The sequence below is a fragment of the Monodon monoceros genome, unplaced genomic scaffold (genome assembly GCF_005190385.1).
Source record: "Monodon monoceros isolate NGI ecotype Baffin Bay Population unplaced genomic scaffold, NGI_Narwhal_1 Super_Scaffold_5, whole genome shotgun sequence".
In the NCBI taxonomy this organism is placed as follows: Eukaryota; Metazoa; Chordata; class Mammalia; order Artiodactyla; family Monodontidae; genus Monodon; species Monodon monoceros.
The window spans coordinates 46,867,323-46,887,175 of record NW_021703782.1 but is presented as its reverse complement, the minus strand read 5'-3'; the positions used below and the strand labels follow the sequence as shown (position 1 = coordinate 46,887,175).

The following is a 19,853-nucleotide window of genomic DNA, read 5'->3' as shown; positions in this document are numbered from 1 at the left end:
CTTCACTCTAATTGCTTTTAAAATAGACGCTACCCTCAGTTCACTATAAACTTCATAAAGGCAGAGGCCATAGCTGTCTTGTTCATTATAATATCCCTGGGCAAACTTGGGAGGGTGACCTCTCATAATAATTCTCTTTGTCTGCAGATTCGACCTTTGAAGCCCAAAGTTTAAATAAAAACCTATTCAAAAGAAATGTTCAAGATGAAATGGCAGCCACTAAATGCTGGAAGTGTGTGCTTTAGCTGTGATTCTATCAGGGGTTTCTAAACAGATGGAATCCTGGGCATAATTCTAGGTTAATGTACATTCCCAACTCTGATAATGAACCTGAGAAGCCGTAGTATCCTAGCATCAAGTAAATCATTGTCTTTAACAGTGTGGTAATAAAGCTGTTTCTTCCATGAAAACTGGATTTGCCTTCTAGGCATCTTCTTTTATAAAAGTAAAAGCAAAAAAGAAATTGAAATGCTGTCTTTGTGGCACAAAACTAATTTTCAGAAGCAGTTATGTGCGAGAAAAGTAATTAAGTCTTTTTAATGAACACAATATTTCTGTTCTTCATGGGACTGTTTACTGTTAGAATCTTAGTTGAGAGGTGATTTTGAAAATAGCTCTATTTTATACATGGTGTAAGTGAAACATGGCATAAGGCCCACACTGCAGGAGTTATCAGTTAATTTCCTACTTCAGTCCATAGTTTCCTAGAATTGAAATACAAGGTAGAATCCTAAAACTTCAAGATCACATAATCCCGTAGTTTTCGAAATGCTTTCTGTGGGCCACCCAGATCCACAGAGGGACTGAAGGGCCACCGCAATGAAGAGAGTATCAGAAAAGGCACAGGAGTAGAGAATGGACTTGAGGACACGGGGAGGGGGAAGGGTAAGCTGGGACGAAGTGAGAGAGTGGCCTGGACATATATACACTACCAAATGTAAAATAGATAGCTAGTGGGAAGCAGCTGCATAACACAGGGAGATCAGCTTGGTGCTTTGTGACCACCTAGAGGGGTGGGATAGGGAGGGCGGGAGGGAGACGAAAGAGGGAGGGGATATGGGGATATATGTATATATATAGCTGATTCACTTTGTTATACAACAAAAACTAACACACCATCGTAAAGCAATTATACTCCAGTAAAGATGTTAAAAAAATAAAATAAAAAAAGGAAAGGCACAGGAAGACGGGCAAGATGGGACCTTCACCTGGAAGAGCTTTGCCTTTTCTATTAAATTCCTCTTGAGATTTTGAGAGAAAGGGAGAGTTTAGCGATTAAAAGAGCAGGTGTGTGTTTATCTGTGGACCAAGCTGCGCATATTGCAGATGAAGACGTTGGTGGAGGGGCAATTTTCGGTAGCTGAGCTGGTTTAGAGACCGGTGAAGGCCTGACTCCCCACCCAGCCCTGTCCCTCCTACATCACGTTGCCTGCTTTGAAAGTCTCTTATCTCTTTGTCTCCAGCTTCCAGAGCTAAACTCAGCATGATCAACACCATGTCAAAAATCCGTGGCCAGGAGAAAGGGCCAGGCTATCCTCAGGCAGAAGCACTGCTGGCAGAGGCCATGCTCAAGTTTGGAAGAGAGCTTGGGGATGATTGCAACTTCGGTAATGTATGCTTCCTCACATTTTCATTTTTCATTCGTCCATGGGATTTTAGTGCCACTAAGAAAACTCTGTAGGAAATCATCCAAACCCATGTTATATTTTGATTCTCAATTTTAGATCTTGTCCACATGGGCCCCAAATTTGTTTTCAGAGTCGTTTCATCATTTTTGGTGTCATTTGTCTTAGGAATTTTATGTATTTTCTTTTTTCCTAATGAGATCCCATCATTACAGTAGCTGGGTGACACATCCAGATGCCTGGACATTTACCATTGCACGTGTCTGGCGGTAACTAGAGTGTTGGGACAGAGGGAACTGTCACAGTCAGCATGAGTCAGCACCCCACCCCATGAGCTTTCTCTTTGCTCCCTGCTCTTCTATGCAGGGTACCTCATTTGACTGCCCCAGGTGAATTCCTTCACCCCTCCCTCCTTTGACCCTCAGCTGCCATAGTAACCACCTTCTGTTTTCACTCCACAATGTGAGGTCGCAGCAAATGACTGTCCTTCCTGATTGAGCCCTGTGCTCTGTTCCTGGTATTTGCTTTTGCTCAATGCGCTGGCATTAAAGAGGCCTCCTCTAAGGGAAAGCAAGCACTTACAAAGGAGGGTAGGGGGCTTCCAAATTGCTTTTTAAAGGAAAAGCAAAATTTTATGTTCTTTATAATAAGGGGTCCCTCTACCCCCCATTGGGGGCATTGAGTCTATTGTACTCAGTGAACTTTCAGATACTGTCTCAGGTGGAAAGTACACTGATCTCCAGAGGGCAGTATATGCTGTCTGTTGTCTTGGTTGTCTTCAGAGGACAGACAGTAATCCCAGGTTTTTCGTCTGTGATGGGTGCTGTTGCTGCAAGCGCATTTCACCTTCACCTTTGTTCTTGAACGAGTACAAGTGCTTCGTTATCCCCTTGCAGGCCCAGCGCTTGGTGAGGTGGGGGAGGCCATGCGGGAACTCTCGGAGGTGAAGGACTCTTTGGACATGGAAGTGAAGCAGAACTTCATTGACCCCCTTCAGAATCTTCATGACAAAGATCTGAGGGAAATTCAGGTATCTGTGGCTAGTTATTTGGGAAGTGGGCAGTTGGAATTGTACAGATGCAGGGGCCCTTCTCCTTTAGGAAACATTTTTTAAAGCTTTACCGTGCATGTTGTCAGCACGGAGCATGTGAATTGCAAAACAATCCAGCACGATAAATCGAGAGAAACCGGAAATGCAGTACTTTTAGCCCCAATATTATGATGACTGTGCCACTCCTGAGTATTACATGTGACTTCTCCACGTTCAATTTTCAAGTTTTTTCAAGCTTTTTTCTCCATGAGGGTAATATCCTTTCCCTGATAATATACAATTTTCTTTATTATTCTGTGGTTTTCTGGGGGCGATTTCACCTTCTAAAATGCTAACTGTACCAGCTGTTAGCTTAAATACATAATTATTCTATTACTCTGTAAACATGTGTTTTCATATTCTCATAATGTTTGTTAGGATTGAGGGAGAACCCAACTATCCTCTTTCTAAAACATGTAGAAGAGTTTAGCTATTCCAAATAATAAACTTCAACTGGCTTTACCTAGAACTAGCTGTGTAATGTTTGCTCATTCATTCTTTTAACAAATATTTGTTGCACTTGTCTGAAATTTGATTTCCTTGACTGTAAAATGAAGCGCCATAACGTGTAGTCTCCCTGATCTCCTTATTCCAGCTTAAATCTCCTTCGGCCCTACCACCGGCTCAAGGTCACACAGTTAGTATGTGGCAGACTCACTCCAAATCTAACATGTAACCCTGCCTCCAGGACTCTACCCTGCAGCTGACTGCAAGTTCAGATGTTCTAAAAGAATATTCCTTCCAAAGACACACACATTTAGTCTGGATCAGGGCATGGATTGGAGGCAGGGTGTACGGTGGGCGGGAAGGTCGAGGATATCCTTCCTCCTTCCTTCTCATTTCTTTACCACTCCCAACTCTGTTTCCGTTTCCTTCCCTTTTACTCCTTGCACACCCAGGATCAAGGAAAGTCTAGCATTTTCTCCCACCCATTAGTAGTGAAACACTGCTGCTCATAGGACAAAAATACTTTGTAGCTTTCGGAAGGAAACTCCTTTCCTACTTGGTCAGTGGAGGCGTCGGACAAGGCTAGGCAGCCACACACCAGGAACGTGTGCATCTGGGGTGATGCAAAGAGGGATTGATGCACAGTGTATGGTGTTAGGTCCTTTCCAAGTTAGGTCTAGATGATGACTACGTGTTATCATCTGTTAGACGGGAGACTTAAATTAATCCACGGTTCTCCTAAAGATACGTCAGTCAACTAGGGTAAGTGCTGAGACAGAGATTCCCGGGCCTCAGCCCGGGATATTCTAATTCAGGCGATCAAGAATCCGTATTTTTAATAAGCATCTTAGGTGATTCTAACAGACTGGATTACCTCAGAGATAAATCCTTTCCAGCCCTAATGTTCTATGATATGAAAAGGAAGAATACCATGCTATCTCACTCATTTCAAGGAAAGCATTTTTCCTCTGCCTTCCCATGAGATACCACTTCCCTTGAAGATGGGGACTTGTGAGCCCCATATACCTGTGCTTTCCAAATGTGTAGGGTGTGTACACACATCCCTGGCTTCTGTCGTGGGATGGAGAGGGATATATTCCACTTTAGCTTTGACCCAGCAGGGGTAGAAAATAAAGGGTATTGGTATTTCCCACAATTTCTTTCTTGCTATTAATTATTTTTAAAGATGTTTCCCAACATAAATGTTTTAGCATTTGGAAGCGTTTGCCCCAGTGATGCAGGTTTCTTTATTTTTCTGGTGACATGATGTTTTAGAACTTAGCCTGTCTTATTTTGGAAGCTAATAGGCATGATGGGGAAGTGAGCTGTAAATAGGCCTTTTCCGTACGTCCTTTCAAAGCATATTCCCGCCCTTGACTTTTTCAGCATCATTTAAAGAAGTTGGAGGGTCGACGCCTGGACTTTGATTACAAAAAGAAACGACAAGGCAAGATTCCAGATGAAGAGCTACGTCAGGCTCTGGAGAAATTTGATGAGTCTAAAGAAATTGCTGAGTCAAGCATGTTCAATCTCTTAGAGATGGATGTGAGTGACTCTCCTGTGGTTTTTAATTTAGCTTTGGCTTTGAGGCACGAGATTACTGTGTTAAAGGGTTATGTAATTAAAAATGTTAATGACTGTACTATGTGGCGGGATCTTCAGTAGATGGTTATTCTTTCAAATTATTTAAAATTATAAAGTAGACTGAGAAATGGTGAAGCTTTTTCTATATTCCTGTAGTTTGATTTAACTAGATTTTTGTCTGCTAATGATCTTAAAGTATTATAAATAGTGGGGAGATAAAGAATGTTTCTGATGATCTGTAGAAGTCCAGTAGCTTAAGCAAATACTCTGTTGAAATGTGAAATGTAAGGCAGACTGACTTCAGATTAAATAAGATTATCAGTCAAGTAAAATGTATTCAGAAGTGAGTGTCCAGCATAGGTTAAGATAGTCTGTATTTTGAAGTAAAGTCGACATTTTCTTTCCAAAGATGATTTCAATTGAGATTGACGATTGTAGCATAGATACTACATTTGGGACGTAGATGAGATAGTTTAAAAGTTGCCTTCACATTTCCAGAGTGCTGAATTACTGTTCACGGCTTTAGAACTTCCATTCCGACCGCTCATGTCATAAAACCTGTTAACCAGCTTTCCTGTCCTTGCTCATCCCCACCTCCGGCCCCATCAGTTGCTGACCAGCTTCTGCCAAGATATTTACAGAGCCTTTATGTACTTATCACACCCCCGACTGGTGACAGGGGAGGCAAGTTGAACATATCCAGACTTTCACACTATCCAGCGACAGTGTCAGAGTGTGTGTTTATGTAAAACAACGTGTCCACCTAACTACTGAAGAGGAACACCGTGGGGATGAGGGTGACCCGAATCACAGTGTTCCTTCCCTTCACCCAGAACCCTACCCCACCCCAAAACCCATGGGGCAGCATTGCCTCTGTTAACTCAGAGGCCATTATTCAGCTGGATCACAACACAAGACTCAACATGAAGAGTAACCAAAGATGCTTAGAATATTAGAGCTGGAATGAACCCAAGATGTCACTTGACTCAACCCTTTTACATTGCAGATGAGGGTCAGAGAGAACAAAAGGTTTTCCATCATACCACGCTGTCTCCCATAGTGCTTCATGTGAGAAATCAATACCCACATTTTTATTAACAGCACTAATACTGACTTGGCGTGAAGTTATGGAGAGCAAGGAATGTTCTAGTCAGTGCACCTTTTGTCCTATAGGAAATCAGTAAAATAAGCCGAACCCTAATCAGAAGGCTGTAGCGAAGCCTGAGACTGTTTGATGAGAGCTAGGTCGTCTTCAGGAGGATTCTGACGAAAGTTTCTTCTCTTAGCACTCGAGTTTCCAAACGCAGGGACGCTTTCTTATCCTCAATCAGTTTGTAACTTGCAAAACTATCTGTCGGTCAGCCTGGCTCACCACACAGTCATGGGCATCACCGAGCACTGGTCCGTGTGTCCGGGGTAGCTGTGTCGTGTGGACTGGGCACTAGCAGCTGGTTAAGGACAGTAACCTGGTAACTAAGGTGTGATTCCCCTGTTGATCTGCAGATCGAACAGGTGAGCCAGCTGTCTGCGCTCATCCAAGCGCAGCTGGAGTACCATAAGCAGGCAGTCCAGATCCTGCAGCAAGTCACAGTCAGACTGGAAGAAAGGTATTTTACAGCTCCCTGCATTTTCCATTTCCATTTTCTTGCTATGAAATGGTGTATAAAGAAGTGGAAATATTAGAATACATTCGAAGAAAAACTTCCACCAAAATTCCTGCTGATCCTACAAAGACACCTTATGGACCATTTGTTTTGATTTTATATTGTCTTGGGCTTTGTTTTACCTTGTTCGGTTGAATCTAGTCTTGTGTTTATGAGAGCTAAATACTTAAGGAGTATTTTGGATGCCACAGATGGGACACCAGGACTCTACTAATGGTAATGGATGTGATTTGCTGAGCAGCTATTCTGTGTGGGTACTGAAAGTGTATCATCATCAATCATAGAAGAGCCCTGTAAACCAAGTATTGTTAGCCTCACCTAACAGACGAGCAGACTGGGGCTCAGGGTCACACAGTGGTGCAACAGGGGTTCACGTTTAAGCATAACCTGTTGGAAAGCCTGTGTCGTTCCATACCTCGTATTTCTCTGAATGGTGACGAGGTCCGTCAGAGGGAGCTGCTTTCTTATGTCTGTCCCACCTCCTCAGATGGGCCTCATAGCCAGGCTGGGTGGTTTAATTCATGAATGAGTCTCCCTGGAGCTGCAGGACACAGCCTGCACAGCTGTACACGGTAGCCCTGTGCTATATCATATGTGTTATTTTAGTTAAACTAAATGCGTGTACATCAAAGGATTGCCTCAGCAGCTTTTATTCTCAGCTCATGGCCAGAGTCGACTCTCGTAGCTGATGATATGGCTGTAAGTGCACAAGGCAGCCTCCAGTTACGGTGCTGTATTACGGGAAACGACCTCACCCGTTTCCATCTGGCCAGCCTCTTCCTCTCCTCAGTATCTTCCTTGACTAGTGCTTGGATCGTTCATCTTTCCTCAGTGCACCCTTGTGGAATTATGTGTAACACTCTGAAGCCTCTAGAATGGTTTAAAACCATGCACTTCCACGTACTAAAGAAATATTATATGTCTTTGTGACATCTGTTGAGCACGAAGGCCACTTTTCTTTCTTGCCTCTGAAATATGTCCAAAGCCACTGTCATTCTACAGTCGCCATACCCTAAACTCCCCCCACCCTTGCAAATCTGCTGTTCACTTTGCTTCGTGAACACCTGAAGCTGTGGAAAATACTTCCGGGTGTGCAGAATACATTTACTGCCTGTACCTTTCCACCTCTCTCCTGTCTCCCTTGGATTCTCTACCCCTTCCTCTGTGCTGTTCCCAGAGCACACAGTATTTCCCCCTTTCCTCCCTCCAAAGCGTCTGAAGCTCTACAAGAAATAACTTTCTTCTGGAAACAGCTGTCCATCTAGAAATGACTCCTACCTATCTTTTACCTTTTCTCCTTAAACCTTCTCCAACTTCCCCATGGACAGGTAGACTCCTCACCACCCCCATCTCCACCCCTGGGTTCCTGTGGCATTTTGTCCTATCTCCGTAGCAGCACTTACTACAGTTGACAGTAATCGGTTGTTTATGTTCTGTCTCCCCTCCGGGCCATAAGCTGCTTGAGGGTAGGAACTGTGACTTATTCATCTTTGAGTTTCTGGCACCTAGCACCCTGCATACTTGCAAAGTGAGCTCTGAGTAAATGAGGGAGAAGGTGAGAGGAAGGATGAAGACAGTGAGGGTATAACCACAGCGGGTGTGACCACAGCACTAAAGTGGAGACAGACACAGATAAGAAAACTAAGGGTCCTTTTCAGATTTCCCATACTCCACAATGGTAGGTTGGTGGGTGACCTAAGCATTTTCAGGATTGTATTGCTTTTCTTTTTCTTCTTAATTGGCTGCATACTCTACCCCCCTTTTTCTTTTTAATGCAGAATAAGACAAGCTTCATCTCAGCCTAGAAGGGAATATCAGCCTAAACCTCGAATGAGCCTGGAGTTTACAACTGGGGACAGCACTCAGCCCAATGGGGGCCTCTCCCACACGAGCACTCCCAAACCTGCAGGTAAGGAGCGGAGGCCTGCAGAACCCATTCCCCGGGCCTGGGCACACTGCACTGACACTCTTCCAGAGATGCTAGGAGCAGTCCAATCTGTGTGCATAAGGAATCCACTATAATATATTTCTTACAGGATGGTTTTGTCAGGTAGAAACTCTTAAAGGAGTTCCTTCTTGTCTCATTGATTATCTCTTCCCCTCCTTTACTCTCTCTCCTCTATAAAACTTTCTTTGTTAGGTCCCTTTTTTTCTCTCACTGTCCAACATCAGCACATACTTAACTGTTCTAACAAACACATTTGATTTTGACCCTCCCTTGTGGTCTTACAATTACCTTAATATGTGAGTTTACTTGTAGGGATGTCATCTTTTCTTCCTGTTATTCTGCTTCCGTGATTCCTGCCTGCATGAGGAATCATGCTCCTGGGCAGTGCGTGCCCACATACACTCACTTATAACCCACAGACAGCAAGCAGCTCCAGGAACTTGCTGAGTTGGATTTCTTGAGTCACAGAAGCATGTGGGTGAATATATTCGTAGATGAATATATTCTGAGTCTGAGCATCTGCTAGACTTCCCTCCTTTCCCCACCCTCCAGCCAGTTCATCGTGCTGTGGTAAGAGGTTGATACAATGGAAGCTAAAACTTATTTTCCATCAGGAATGTTGATGTATACCCAGTAATGTATTCTTTTAGGTGGTACCACCGCTCTCCACCCCCTACACACAGATCAGATAAAAACCTGTGCTTGAAATATATTCAACCTTGGTAATCTTCTTGGTTGAAGAACAGGAACTATCTCATACTGGATATGGATTTTAAGGATATGCAGCTTTCTCCTGTTTTCCCTGCATTCCCAGTGCCTGATGTTCTACAGTAGGAAACATAGATGCTCTCGGGAGACCATGAAGGAACAAAGTGAGGTGTGTGACGACAGTTGGAGTTCTCTGCCCCTTGTGCTTAGCTCTGCTGCTCAGAGCCCTCAGTGTGCGGATAAACAGCAGTGGTTTTTAGAAGTTATCTGGTTACAAGGACTAGTCATATAAGTTATAGGTAACCTGCTTCCCCCTGCTCAAAAACCAATCCCATATTTCACTTTTCTTTTGGAGACTCATTAATTTGCTTTCTCTAAGTAAAAAAAAAAAAAAAAAAATTCATTGTTCCCCTCCAAAGCCATCTAGATGGCATGGAGCTGTATGCACTTGTCTGCGTCGATATACATATGTGTGTGCCTGCTGTGTTAATATATTTGCTCATGTAACATAGGTCCCTTTTAAGCTATGATCCCATCCTTCAATATTTAACTCAAGGAAGAATATATTATTTTTCTATGCCGTAGCTCTGATGCACACCTCATGTTTATATATGCAATGTATAACACAAAGGTGTAAATTATATCATTTTTATATAATCTCATTTAATAGCCAGACTAGTACTGTGAAAAGTAAGTTCTACTGTTAGTTCCAATTTTAGACAAAGAACCTGAGAGCAAAGTGCCTTAGGCAAGGTCACAGAGAGTAAGAACTTGAACCCAGTGTTTTATATTGTCTTATTTTTACTACATTACAGCGGTTTCCAGAGGCTGGGTGGGGCGGGGTCTTTATTTTTAAAAAGTGAGAACTGCATTGTTATTCTGAAGTTGTAAAGTTTTGTCCGCGTAATAAACTCTGTTATTTCACATGTGCAGAGATCTTAAAGTGCTAGCATGGAAAGAATTCTGGCCACGCTTCATTTTGAACCTAAATCTCGTTAATACTCCTTAAGTCATTGGGTCTCCCATCTCTGGGCATTGTTAGCAAGGCCAACCTTGATGAATTGTGTTGTACGTATCACAAGGATAGATGTGGCCAATTTTTCATACTGGAAATAGAAACAGCAATTCAACAACTTCAAGAAACATGAGAAAGCTTGTGAAGACTGCTAGAGGGCAAGGTGCCGTGCGGCAGACACTGGGGACCAGTAGCAAGAGGAAGCTTCAGCGGGAAGAGGAGTGAGGGAGGAACCAAGGGGGACGGCAAGCTGGGCAGGTGCAGCAGGAGGTAGATACGTGCATTAAATTCCCCTTGTCTTTCTGTGTTCTTCTCTCCTGCTCTTACTCCCAGGTGCCCCAATGGATCAGCCCTGCTGCCGAGCTCTGTACGACTTTGAACCTGAAAATGAAGGGGAGTTGGGTTTTAAAGAGGGTGATATCATCACACTCACTAACCAGATTGATGAGAACTGGTATGAGGGGATGCTCCATGGCCAGTCAGGCTTCTTCCCCATCAATTATGTGGAGATTCTGGTTGCTCTGCCCCATTAGGATGTCATGCTGGCTGGCTCACCTCCTCCTGACCCAGATAGTTAAGTTTAACCACTGCTTTGGTAATGCTGCTTACAACACATCCCAAGCGCAGGCTGCAGTGGTCCAAGTCATCAAGCCCCGCTGAGTACGTTTCGTTGACTTGTGTGATCCCACGAGAGTCATGGTGATGGATGGTATCTTCTTAGCCTGGTGGGCATGGCATGTGCTTTTTAAATACCATCTGAGACCAGCCAGAATTCACAGAACTGCTGTTTACACAGTTCTCAGGAGGATGTGGCTTCTTAGAATATGACCATCAGCCACATCACAGATAAACCATCCTGCCGAAGATGTTATCTACCACCCGGGGCCATCTCGAGGTCTCAGGTTCTCCATTTAAATAGAGGAGAAAGTTCTCGTTTTCACATTGACCCCTCCCAAACACGTGAGTCACAGAATTGTCAAAGGAAGCCTCCCTCACCAGCAAATTGTCTTCTGGTCTGAACGAGCGAGCCCCTTGATGCTGTCAATATAAAAGTGTTGAGTGTGGGTTCAGAGCCTTCTCTGAGAACAGTCACCTTTGTTCCACAGCTTATGCCTATTTCTGAGTTACAGCCGGTTTTCTTCCCTCCCTGCTATTAAAGCCAGAGGGGGATTCCCATTTTATTTCTAAGTAAGACAGTTAGCAGTCAGCATATTGAGGGAGGAGCTGAAGAGGAGATTCTCCATTATGAGGAAATGGGAAGAGATCTGGTTTCCAAGCTTAAATTTCTTGCTGTACAGAAACCATGTATACATACAGGGCATTTCTGAAGGTACCTGGACAGGGGAACAAATATCTTCACTTCAGTCTTATTTATGAATTACATGTTTCATGAATACATTTGGTATAGAGACACAAGAAGAAAAACACTAGAAACCATTTTCCCACTAGTTCATAGACCGAGAAACAGTAACCATCTTCCCACTCCACTTTCACCTTGTGTTCTTTGAACATCATTTGTGCATATTCTGCCCTCAATGAGGACCAAATAAAGATGATTTTTGTGCTTAGCAGTTTAAGATGTGTGGCTGCATATGCAAAGCTCTTTCCCAATTCAGTCATGACTTTTATTTCTGTGCCTTCTATCTCCTCTTCATTTTGTGTGTACAGTGCTGTGTGTAAACTTATGAGTGGTTTTCTTCATTTATTTGTTTCTTGCGGGTTTTTTCGTATCAGTCATTAAAGTCCTGTTAGGCATCCAGAGTTCTATTTATCTAGCTGTACAGATTCTTTCAGAGGTTTAATGTGCTGCTTTGGATGTGCCACCTGCGGTAGTGGATCATGTGGAGCGACAGGCAAATCTTACTGCTTAATGTATAAACTCTTAACCACGGGAAGCGTCGCTGTTTCCAATAAATATTGCTGAAGACAGAACCAAAGGCTCTGGTCCTTTATTTTGTGTCAGTTCTCTGGGTCCGACAGTGGGTGGACTAGTCTTCATTGCCTTCTGATACAACCAAAGCAGACCTGGTTCCAACCTCAGACCTACTTCTCTGTAAGCAGGGGAAGTTCCATTATCAAGAAGCGACTTAGCGTGGACACTGGTAACTTACTGGTAACCCAGGGAAGGAGGAGATTTGAAAAAGAAGATAAGAAAGTGGAGAGAAGAAGAAGTTCTAGAAGTTAAATGAGATAGCATCATGGTGATATACTCAGAAGAGTGTAATATTCAGAGGAGCAAATAAAATGTATCATTTCAATCAGTCTTTTGTTTTCTTTCATGCTTAAAGAGAAAGGAATAGACGTGGAAATACAGACTGGCCAAAAGGTGGCCGCCTTTTCTCTTGGTGTATATATGGGGGGAGGGGTAGGTAGGTGGGGGGAGGGGAGCAGTGCATACAGAATATGTATTTCCTGAGCTCCTGGGAAAATGAACATGTTCTTTATGTACTGGGTGCCCTTTGTATTCCTCCATGCCGAGGCCAATAGTCCAAATGTTCTAATCTAAAACAAATTGTTTTAATCAAATATATTAGGTTCACATATATACTGTATGTGAACTGCTGTAACATGAAAATAATATTTTTGCTAGCTATGAGTTAGAGTATTATAGATCAATTCTTCAAACCAATTTAAAGAAGAAATTACCAATGACGTTATTGTGAATGGAGAAAATCCAGAAGAGTCACAGATAAACTATTAGACTCAATAAGTAAATTTAATAGGATTACTGGATATATAATCAATATCCAAAAAATTTTTATATACCAGTAACAGTCAATTAGAAAAAAGTAATTAAAATGTATATCATTTACAAAGGCATCAAAAATTCAAGTCTATAGACATAAATCTAATAAGAATTATATAAGATCTCTACATAGAAAATTATGAAACATATTTGAGAAAAAATAAAGAAGACCCTAATGAGTGAAGAGATATTTACATTTATGGGTTGGAAAACTCAGCATTGTGAATGTGTCATTTCTACCCAAATTGACCTATAGGTTTAGTGCAATTTCAACCAAAATCTCAGGAAGTTATTTGTGTGTGTTTGAATATTGACAAGCACATTATGAAAGTTATGTGAAATGCAAACGGATATTTCTTCTTAAAGAAGAACAACTTAGTTGGAGGACTTTCTCTAGATATAAAACATAAAGCTATAGTAATTAAAGTGTGATGTTGATTCAGTGATAGGACAAAAGATGATCCGTACAGAAGAGCAAGTCCAGAAAGAGGCATATATGTATTCAACCATATTTGAACCAGTAAAGCTTTCTGTTGTCTTTAATGTTAACACATTCAGGTGTGATATATATATATATAATATATATATTATAAATTGAGTAATTGCTGTAAACCAGAAACTAACACAACATTGTAAATCAACTATACTTCAGTTAAAAAAAACATGCCTCAGTAGTAAAAGTTGGTTTATAGTTATAAAGTTAAAAAAAAAAAACAACTGCTTTTGCAGACTGCCTTTCATCCCATGGGGGTGGTGATGGTGACACGAAGGACTTAATGCTAAAGAAAGCAACATCTTGAAGCTACCGTTTGGAACTCTGTGTGGTGGTTGGTGAAGACTCACTGGGCTACATGGAGAGGTGGCTACACCAGCAATTTCTAGGCCCAGCTGTTGGGGACCTAGGAGGTGTCAAGGAAAAGAACAAAACTCTTTGAAAGGACCCGATGAAGGCTAGCCGCTTAAAGGTCAGGGTGTTGAATGTCACTCACTTCTCGTGTGTCTAAGTGATGGTGGCCTCCCATCTGGGTCAGAGAAGCTGTGATTCTTGACAGGAGTGAGGCAGGCTGTCAGCTTTGGAGGTAAAGGAGTGGAGAGCAGCATCTCAATACCATTTTCTCAAAAAGGAACCCTGGACTTTTTTTGTACTACCTTATGTGATTATTCACCCATATGTACCAAGGCCAAGATTTTGGGAAGTCCCTTCAGATAAGAAATAACAAAGCTTCACAGTTAGAGGGGTGGAGAATAAAGTTTGAATATCAGGAAAATTCGAAGATGTTTGGAGACCTTCGTGTAATCTGGGTTCTTGATTTTTTTTCTGCATGACAAGTGTGGTCTCAGAAACAAGGGTTTCATATCTGTTTTTGGATGTCATCTGAAAAATGTTTGTAGCATTCACGAAATTAGGAATTTTCCTTTCTTTATATTCCAGGCTTGCAAAATGTAGATTTCTTCACCTGGCAGAGTCTATCATGATTATAGGCTTTTAGGGGCCTTTAAGCAATAAAAATAGGTGTGCATTTACAGCTGTGTTTGAATTTCCTGTATCATTGTTTTCACACCAGGGAATCAAACACATTCAACGCTTTTATCAGATGATGCTTGTAATCGTTGCTTGTAATTGTATTACCGCGTATTGAGCACTGCATTAAGCTCAATATATGTGATTTTGATTGAAGACTAAGGTGTTAAACACTTGGCTCTTTGGGGTCAAACACTGGAAGAAAGAGAGCTTTGTAAAAGGGTTGATTGTTTACCCAGTGTAGTCTCAGGCTTACTGGTATTTAGAGCTTAGAAAAGAAAAAAGAACCTACCAACATTATGAAATATCTTAGTAGCAAGACAAAAGGTGAGCTCCTTGACGGTGAAATAAAGAGACTATAAGGTCTTATAAAAGGCTGGTTTCATAGAATGTCAGACATAGGAGATGAAGAAAGTAAAGAGAGAAGTTTCAAAAGAAACATTTTTCACACTTTACCTCCCTGCTAATGTTTCGGCTTCCTCTAAATATTTCTGTGTGTGACTGGTAAAAGAAACATCACATTTCTTTATTTTTCTAAACCCAATTAAGTATGGCTTTCTTCCCGCTCCCACCAGAATTGGCAGGCAGTGCTCTCTCGGTTCTGTCTGTGGGGAAGGGCCTCTGGTCCTCAGCGTAGGTGATGCTACTGCTGCCAGGTTTTCTCGTCCAGGCCTTTGTGGTCTGCTAGAAAGTACAGCTCCAGCCCTGTCTGCCTGAGCTTGGTGCTGGGTCTTTGCTGAAAGTCCCAAGCTGGAGCATCAGCACCCAGCATCCCTAGGCACAGGGCCATCCACCCCTGAAAATTTACCCCTTCTTCATTTAAGTCCCGTACTCCATCCAGTAAAACAAAATACACCATTTACTGCTTTACCACCTATCCTAGATACAGTGATTGACTAGATTTGGGGAAAAGGCCAGAGGATCTGTATTTTAAAAAGCTCCACAGTGATTCTTACCTGCATCTCTTACCAAAACATCTGCCTCCATCAGGGCTCGTGAAGATGAAGAAATCAGGAAGGCACCTACAGAGCCTCCTAAACTTACCTAACGGTTAAGAGTCACGTGGGGGAACTTGCGCAAATTTCCAGGTTCTCTTTCCAGCTGCTCTTAATCAGAATGGCCCACTGAAGGGCCTGGAAAGGTATATTTACCATCAGAAAGGTTTAGGAAACAATCATCTACAGTACTTCTAAAACTGAAACATGCATGAGAATCCCCTGGAGCTTGTTAAAACAGATGCTTGGGCCCCAGCCCCCAGAGACTGATTCAGTAGGTCTGGGGTGGGGTGAGAATGTGCACTTCTAATAGATTCCAAAATGATGTGTTTCCTGATCCCTGGACCACACTTGGAGTAGTACTGCTCTATGAGGTACACTTCTTAGGAAAAGCCAGCTGTGTCACCACTCCTGTCAGGAGTTAACCTGAGCATTCTGCAGTACTTTTAACTATCTCTTTTCACGGGAATCTGCCTTGTAGCATGCACCTCTTCCTGCTTCTGATGGGAATGGAGTGTGTGACCCATTGATCTAAATAAAAGCCAAGGTAGATTCCCGGGTCCTGATGCCTGAGATTCTGATTCCGTTTCCTAGAGTGGGACCCAGTATCTGCAGGTGTGTCAGGCATCCTGTCCCACCTCATAGCTTACGCAGGCAGTCTTCAGGCCACATGGAGAAACCCTGGTTCAGACTTGGGACTCCTTAGGTTTGTGAGTACCGTGGAAGAGGATCCCTTAACAGACATGGGTTGGCAACTAAGAAGGGGAAAGGAGGGAGGAACCAGCTTCCTCTCACATGTAGTGCCAGTTCTTCCCATAAAAAAGAGAGAGAAGTATTGCGTAATGCACAGGTTAACCCCTGACAGGAGTAGTGACACAGCCTTTTTCTTGCCTTGATTTTTCTTTTTGTCAATAGGAACATCAAAGCATCTAAATGTATTATGTAGGAAATACAGATGGGAGGAGAAGGGCGGAGAACGGGAAGGAAGAAAGTGGTTCATGAGTCTGAGGAAACCAGACTGACTGCCTTAACAGACCCAATCACCGAAATGTTGATGCCATCTGATTATTATATATTGTCTTTTATGTTCTTTTTCCCCCTTTTTGTTTTCTCTTTTTATTTTTATTTTTTTTTGTGGTACGCGGGCCTCTCACTGTTGTGGCCTCTCCCGTTGCAGAGCACAGGCTCCGGACGCGCAGGCTCAGCGGCCATGGCTCACGGGCCTAGCCGCTCCGTGGCATGTGGGATTTGTTTTCTCTTTTTTCCCCTCGGTTTCATGGGACCTAGATTGCCCTCTGCTGGCCAAAACAAAAACATTTTTTTAATCGGATAAAAAGCTGACAAAATTTCCTGATTGTTTTATAATCATCGTGTGTAAACAAACCTTAAGATCTGGCTCTTTCCAGGGGCGTGATGCTTAAGCTACTGCTCTTTTAATCAGTTAGTCATTTTTAGCATATCTGGGTATCAAACTGATACCTAGTGAAATCATGTGTGATGTTCAGAAAGAGACCTGAGTTCCTGCTCTTGTCGTACAAAGTACGGCATAATAATCCAGTTAAGACACATGTGATTAGCAATTTACAATGACTGCATGTGTGCAGTATGGGAATTAAACTGTGGTCTGCCCCCAGCTTTCTGAAGCTAAGCTGAAAAGAAGTTGTAGGTCATAGTATCTCACCTTGAACAACAGCCGTCAAGAAATGCCATCTCCAGAAACAATAACAAAAGTTACAAAGTCTAAACAATGTACTTGGAGTAATTTTTAAAGCCGATTTACTGAGGTATAATTTGCATACCGTAAAATTTACCTATTTGAGATATACAGTTTAATTATTTTTAGTAAATTTATAGAATTGTGTACCACCATGGAAATCTGGTTTTAGAACATTTCCATCACCCCAAAGGGATTGTGCCCATTTGCAGTCAATTCTGCTTCTACCCCCGCCTCTAGGCAACCTCTAATCTGTGAGTAGGGTTGTTTTAAGGCATAAAAATTGACACGTCTTAGTTAAGTGGAAAAGATAATGATTTAATTGATAAATGGTACTGGCATAGTCGGCTATCCATCTGAAAGAATATCCCGTCTCACTTGCTCACCGCCATGAATCTTGTCACCTCTTCCTTAACACTCTGCAGAGCAGCTCTGGCCTCTCACCTCACTTACTGTGGACTATCATCCTATCTAAGCTGGTAGGAGCTGTCGCAGTGACCTGTTAGGATGGCTCGAGGTGTTGAATGCAGGGTCACAAGAGAGTCCTCCCAAGCCAGTAAACGCTCCACCTGCCAGCCTTACATTCTGCACACCCATCCCCACTTCAGCACGCTCACTAGAGATCCACTGCCACATGTCTTCCCCTAGTTCCTGCCAGTTCACACCAGCCGCCTCTTCTTTCTCTGTGGAGACTCTTTCTCCCAGACCAGGAACTGGATTTCTGGGTTCTGGGTGTGCTGAGCTCTGATGCTGTTTATTAGCCTGGAAGCAGTGAGAAGCAGCAGGCTCTGCAGGTGGAGTCTTTGTAGGGGCTCCAAGGAGGGGAGGCTGCTCTCCTCTGACAAAGTGGAGGGCGGATGGGCCTCTCTCAGATGGGATGATTTAGAGGGCTCGGGAGTTTAGGGTTCTGAGCCTTGTCTACCTGGACGGCTCCATCCTAGTCCTCTGGGTCCCACTCCCCTGACTTTGACAGAAGGGAACTGTCAAGGCTGTATAATCAGTTTTCTTTGTAGCTTTGCCTCCTTGGCGGATTTTGAGTTGATTTCCAGTGAAGTCCGCCCTACAGTTGCAGGAGATAAGGGTTTCCTAAGCGCCTCCCTGGAGGCCCTCTGTTTTTTACAGTTTATGGCTGGTTGACCTGTAGCTATCTTTTTTTTTTTTTTCCCCAAGATATTCAAACAGTTACCAAAGCCAACGAACACCATAGCCACAGCCGTCATAATTACCATTTCACTGTGCTGTTCAAGTGTTCTTCACCTTCCACCAGTGCCTAATCCTATTACCCCAAGGTAAGAGTTCATTGTGCTGCTTTGTCCCTCAAATGGCCACCGTAAATGGGGCCCTTGCCGTCTGAGCAGTGGGTAGGCAATCGGCTGCCGAATCCTCCTCCGAGAGTTTGCTTTCCAGGCCATTTCTGGTACTAACTTTCTTAGCCTGGTACCCCAATATCCAGAGACTGAAACGAAGGCTTGCATGCGGGTGGGTTTGGAGGGAACTGTAATTCCAGGAAGCAGGAAATCAGGATGGGGAATCCACAAAAGACAAAGATACATTTTTGAGCTATTTTACTGCTTTGCAATTAGTGTTTGATCCCACTGGATTCTACCAAGGAGAAATATTCTCTTGGGGAATGAAAGGGCTAAGCACTGATCTATTGGCCCCTGTGCCCTACACTTTTGGGTTTCTCATGGCCAAGTATAAGAGTGGGTTCCCAAGGGGTGAGAGGTAAGCAGCCTTAAACTGAAGCAAGGCTCTATCTATCTCCCTGCATCTGTGCAAAGCTAGTCAAAGCTTGCATGGAAGTAGATGCTGCAGCTTTTTGGCTGCAGTAAGAAGTAGGGGAAGAGGATTTTGAAGTGCACACCATACCTACCCCGCACCTCATGCAGCTTCTACTCAATCCATTTTTGCCCTTCTCTCCTCAGATCTTGCAGCTCTTGTTATAATCAAGGGATTATCTACCACGTTGGGATAAGCCCCTAACCTGGAGGAAGTATATTCTTGCTGGCATCTTTTGAGCCCCTGAACCAGCTTATTAAGCATATCCCCCGGCACAGCTTCTTCCTAAATGTCTCCTCACCCGATTTCTTTATTTTGGATGACCCTTGGATGTTTTCTGAGACTGAGGATCATATACCCCTCCTAATTTTGCTCAAAATGTCATTATCCATACTGCTATTGTTTCCATTAATCTTGTTTTGTGTGACATGATGGAGGAGAACTGGAAATTTCTGTCTCGTGCTGCCATGTTTATACTGGAATTCCTACTCTGATTCTTTTAATCACACAGAGATGGAAATGTCAGGTCCCTGAGTGAGAGGCAAGGTAGAAAGTTTCACGCTCTCCTGTGTTACCATCCATGCAGGGCCAAACACTACTTAGATACTAACCTTGTTGATTTTAGCCCCTGCTGAAGGCAAGATGTTTCAATTGTCTTCACAATCCTGGCTCCAGAGCTGGTGTGAGTCCCTTGGTGATGATCGGTGGGGCTTTGTCTGCACGCCCAGCCAAGCCTCCGTGGTAGCCACCAGGTGAGTGTTCCCTAGGAGTGGGGGGAGTACATGTTCTGACATATTTTATTATTTTTCCTCAGGGTAGAAAATATAGGCCCGTGGTGATGTCTAATTGCAACTCTCTTACCTCATTTGTGGCAGATATCTCCCTGTGCTTTTATAGAAACATAAAAATCAAGCAAGCATGATTTCTAACCAAAGGGAGACTTTTAAACATTTTTTTCTTTCATTGCTGTGTATGAGTGGCCTGTTTCCTAAGAAAGGTCTCAAATGTTTCAAGTA

The 19,853-nt window shown here is 43.0% G+C and overlaps 1 protein-coding gene across 5 annotated transcripts in view; it reads left to right on the top strand.

Moving 5' to 3' along the window:
- Positions 1-19,506, top strand: part of SH3GL2 (SH3 domain containing GRB2 like 2, endophilin A1) — a 208,110-nt gene extending 188,604 nt beyond the window's left edge. For 4 of the 5 annotated variants that reach the window (XM_029203776.1, XM_029203778.1, XM_029203779.1 and 1 more), the window contains 6 exons: positions 1,464-1,607; positions 2,522-2,655; positions 4,549-4,707; positions 6,250-6,353; positions 8,189-8,319; positions 10,415-12,013. In XM_029203776.1, the coding sequence (XP_029059609.1) occupies positions 1,464-1,607; positions 2,522-2,655; positions 4,549-4,707; positions 6,250-6,353; positions 8,189-8,319; positions 10,415-10,614 (872 nt within the window). In that variant the 3' untranslated portion in view covers positions 10,615-12,013. Of the gene's footprint in view, positions 1-1,463; positions 1,608-2,521; positions 2,656-4,548; positions 4,708-6,249; positions 6,354-8,188; positions 8,320-10,414; positions 12,014-18,228; positions 18,348-19,462 lie in introns of those variants that run through there. The other variant, XM_029203777.1, reaches the window with a different exon arrangement.
- The last annotated feature ends 347 nt before the right edge of the window (positions 19,507-19,853 follow it).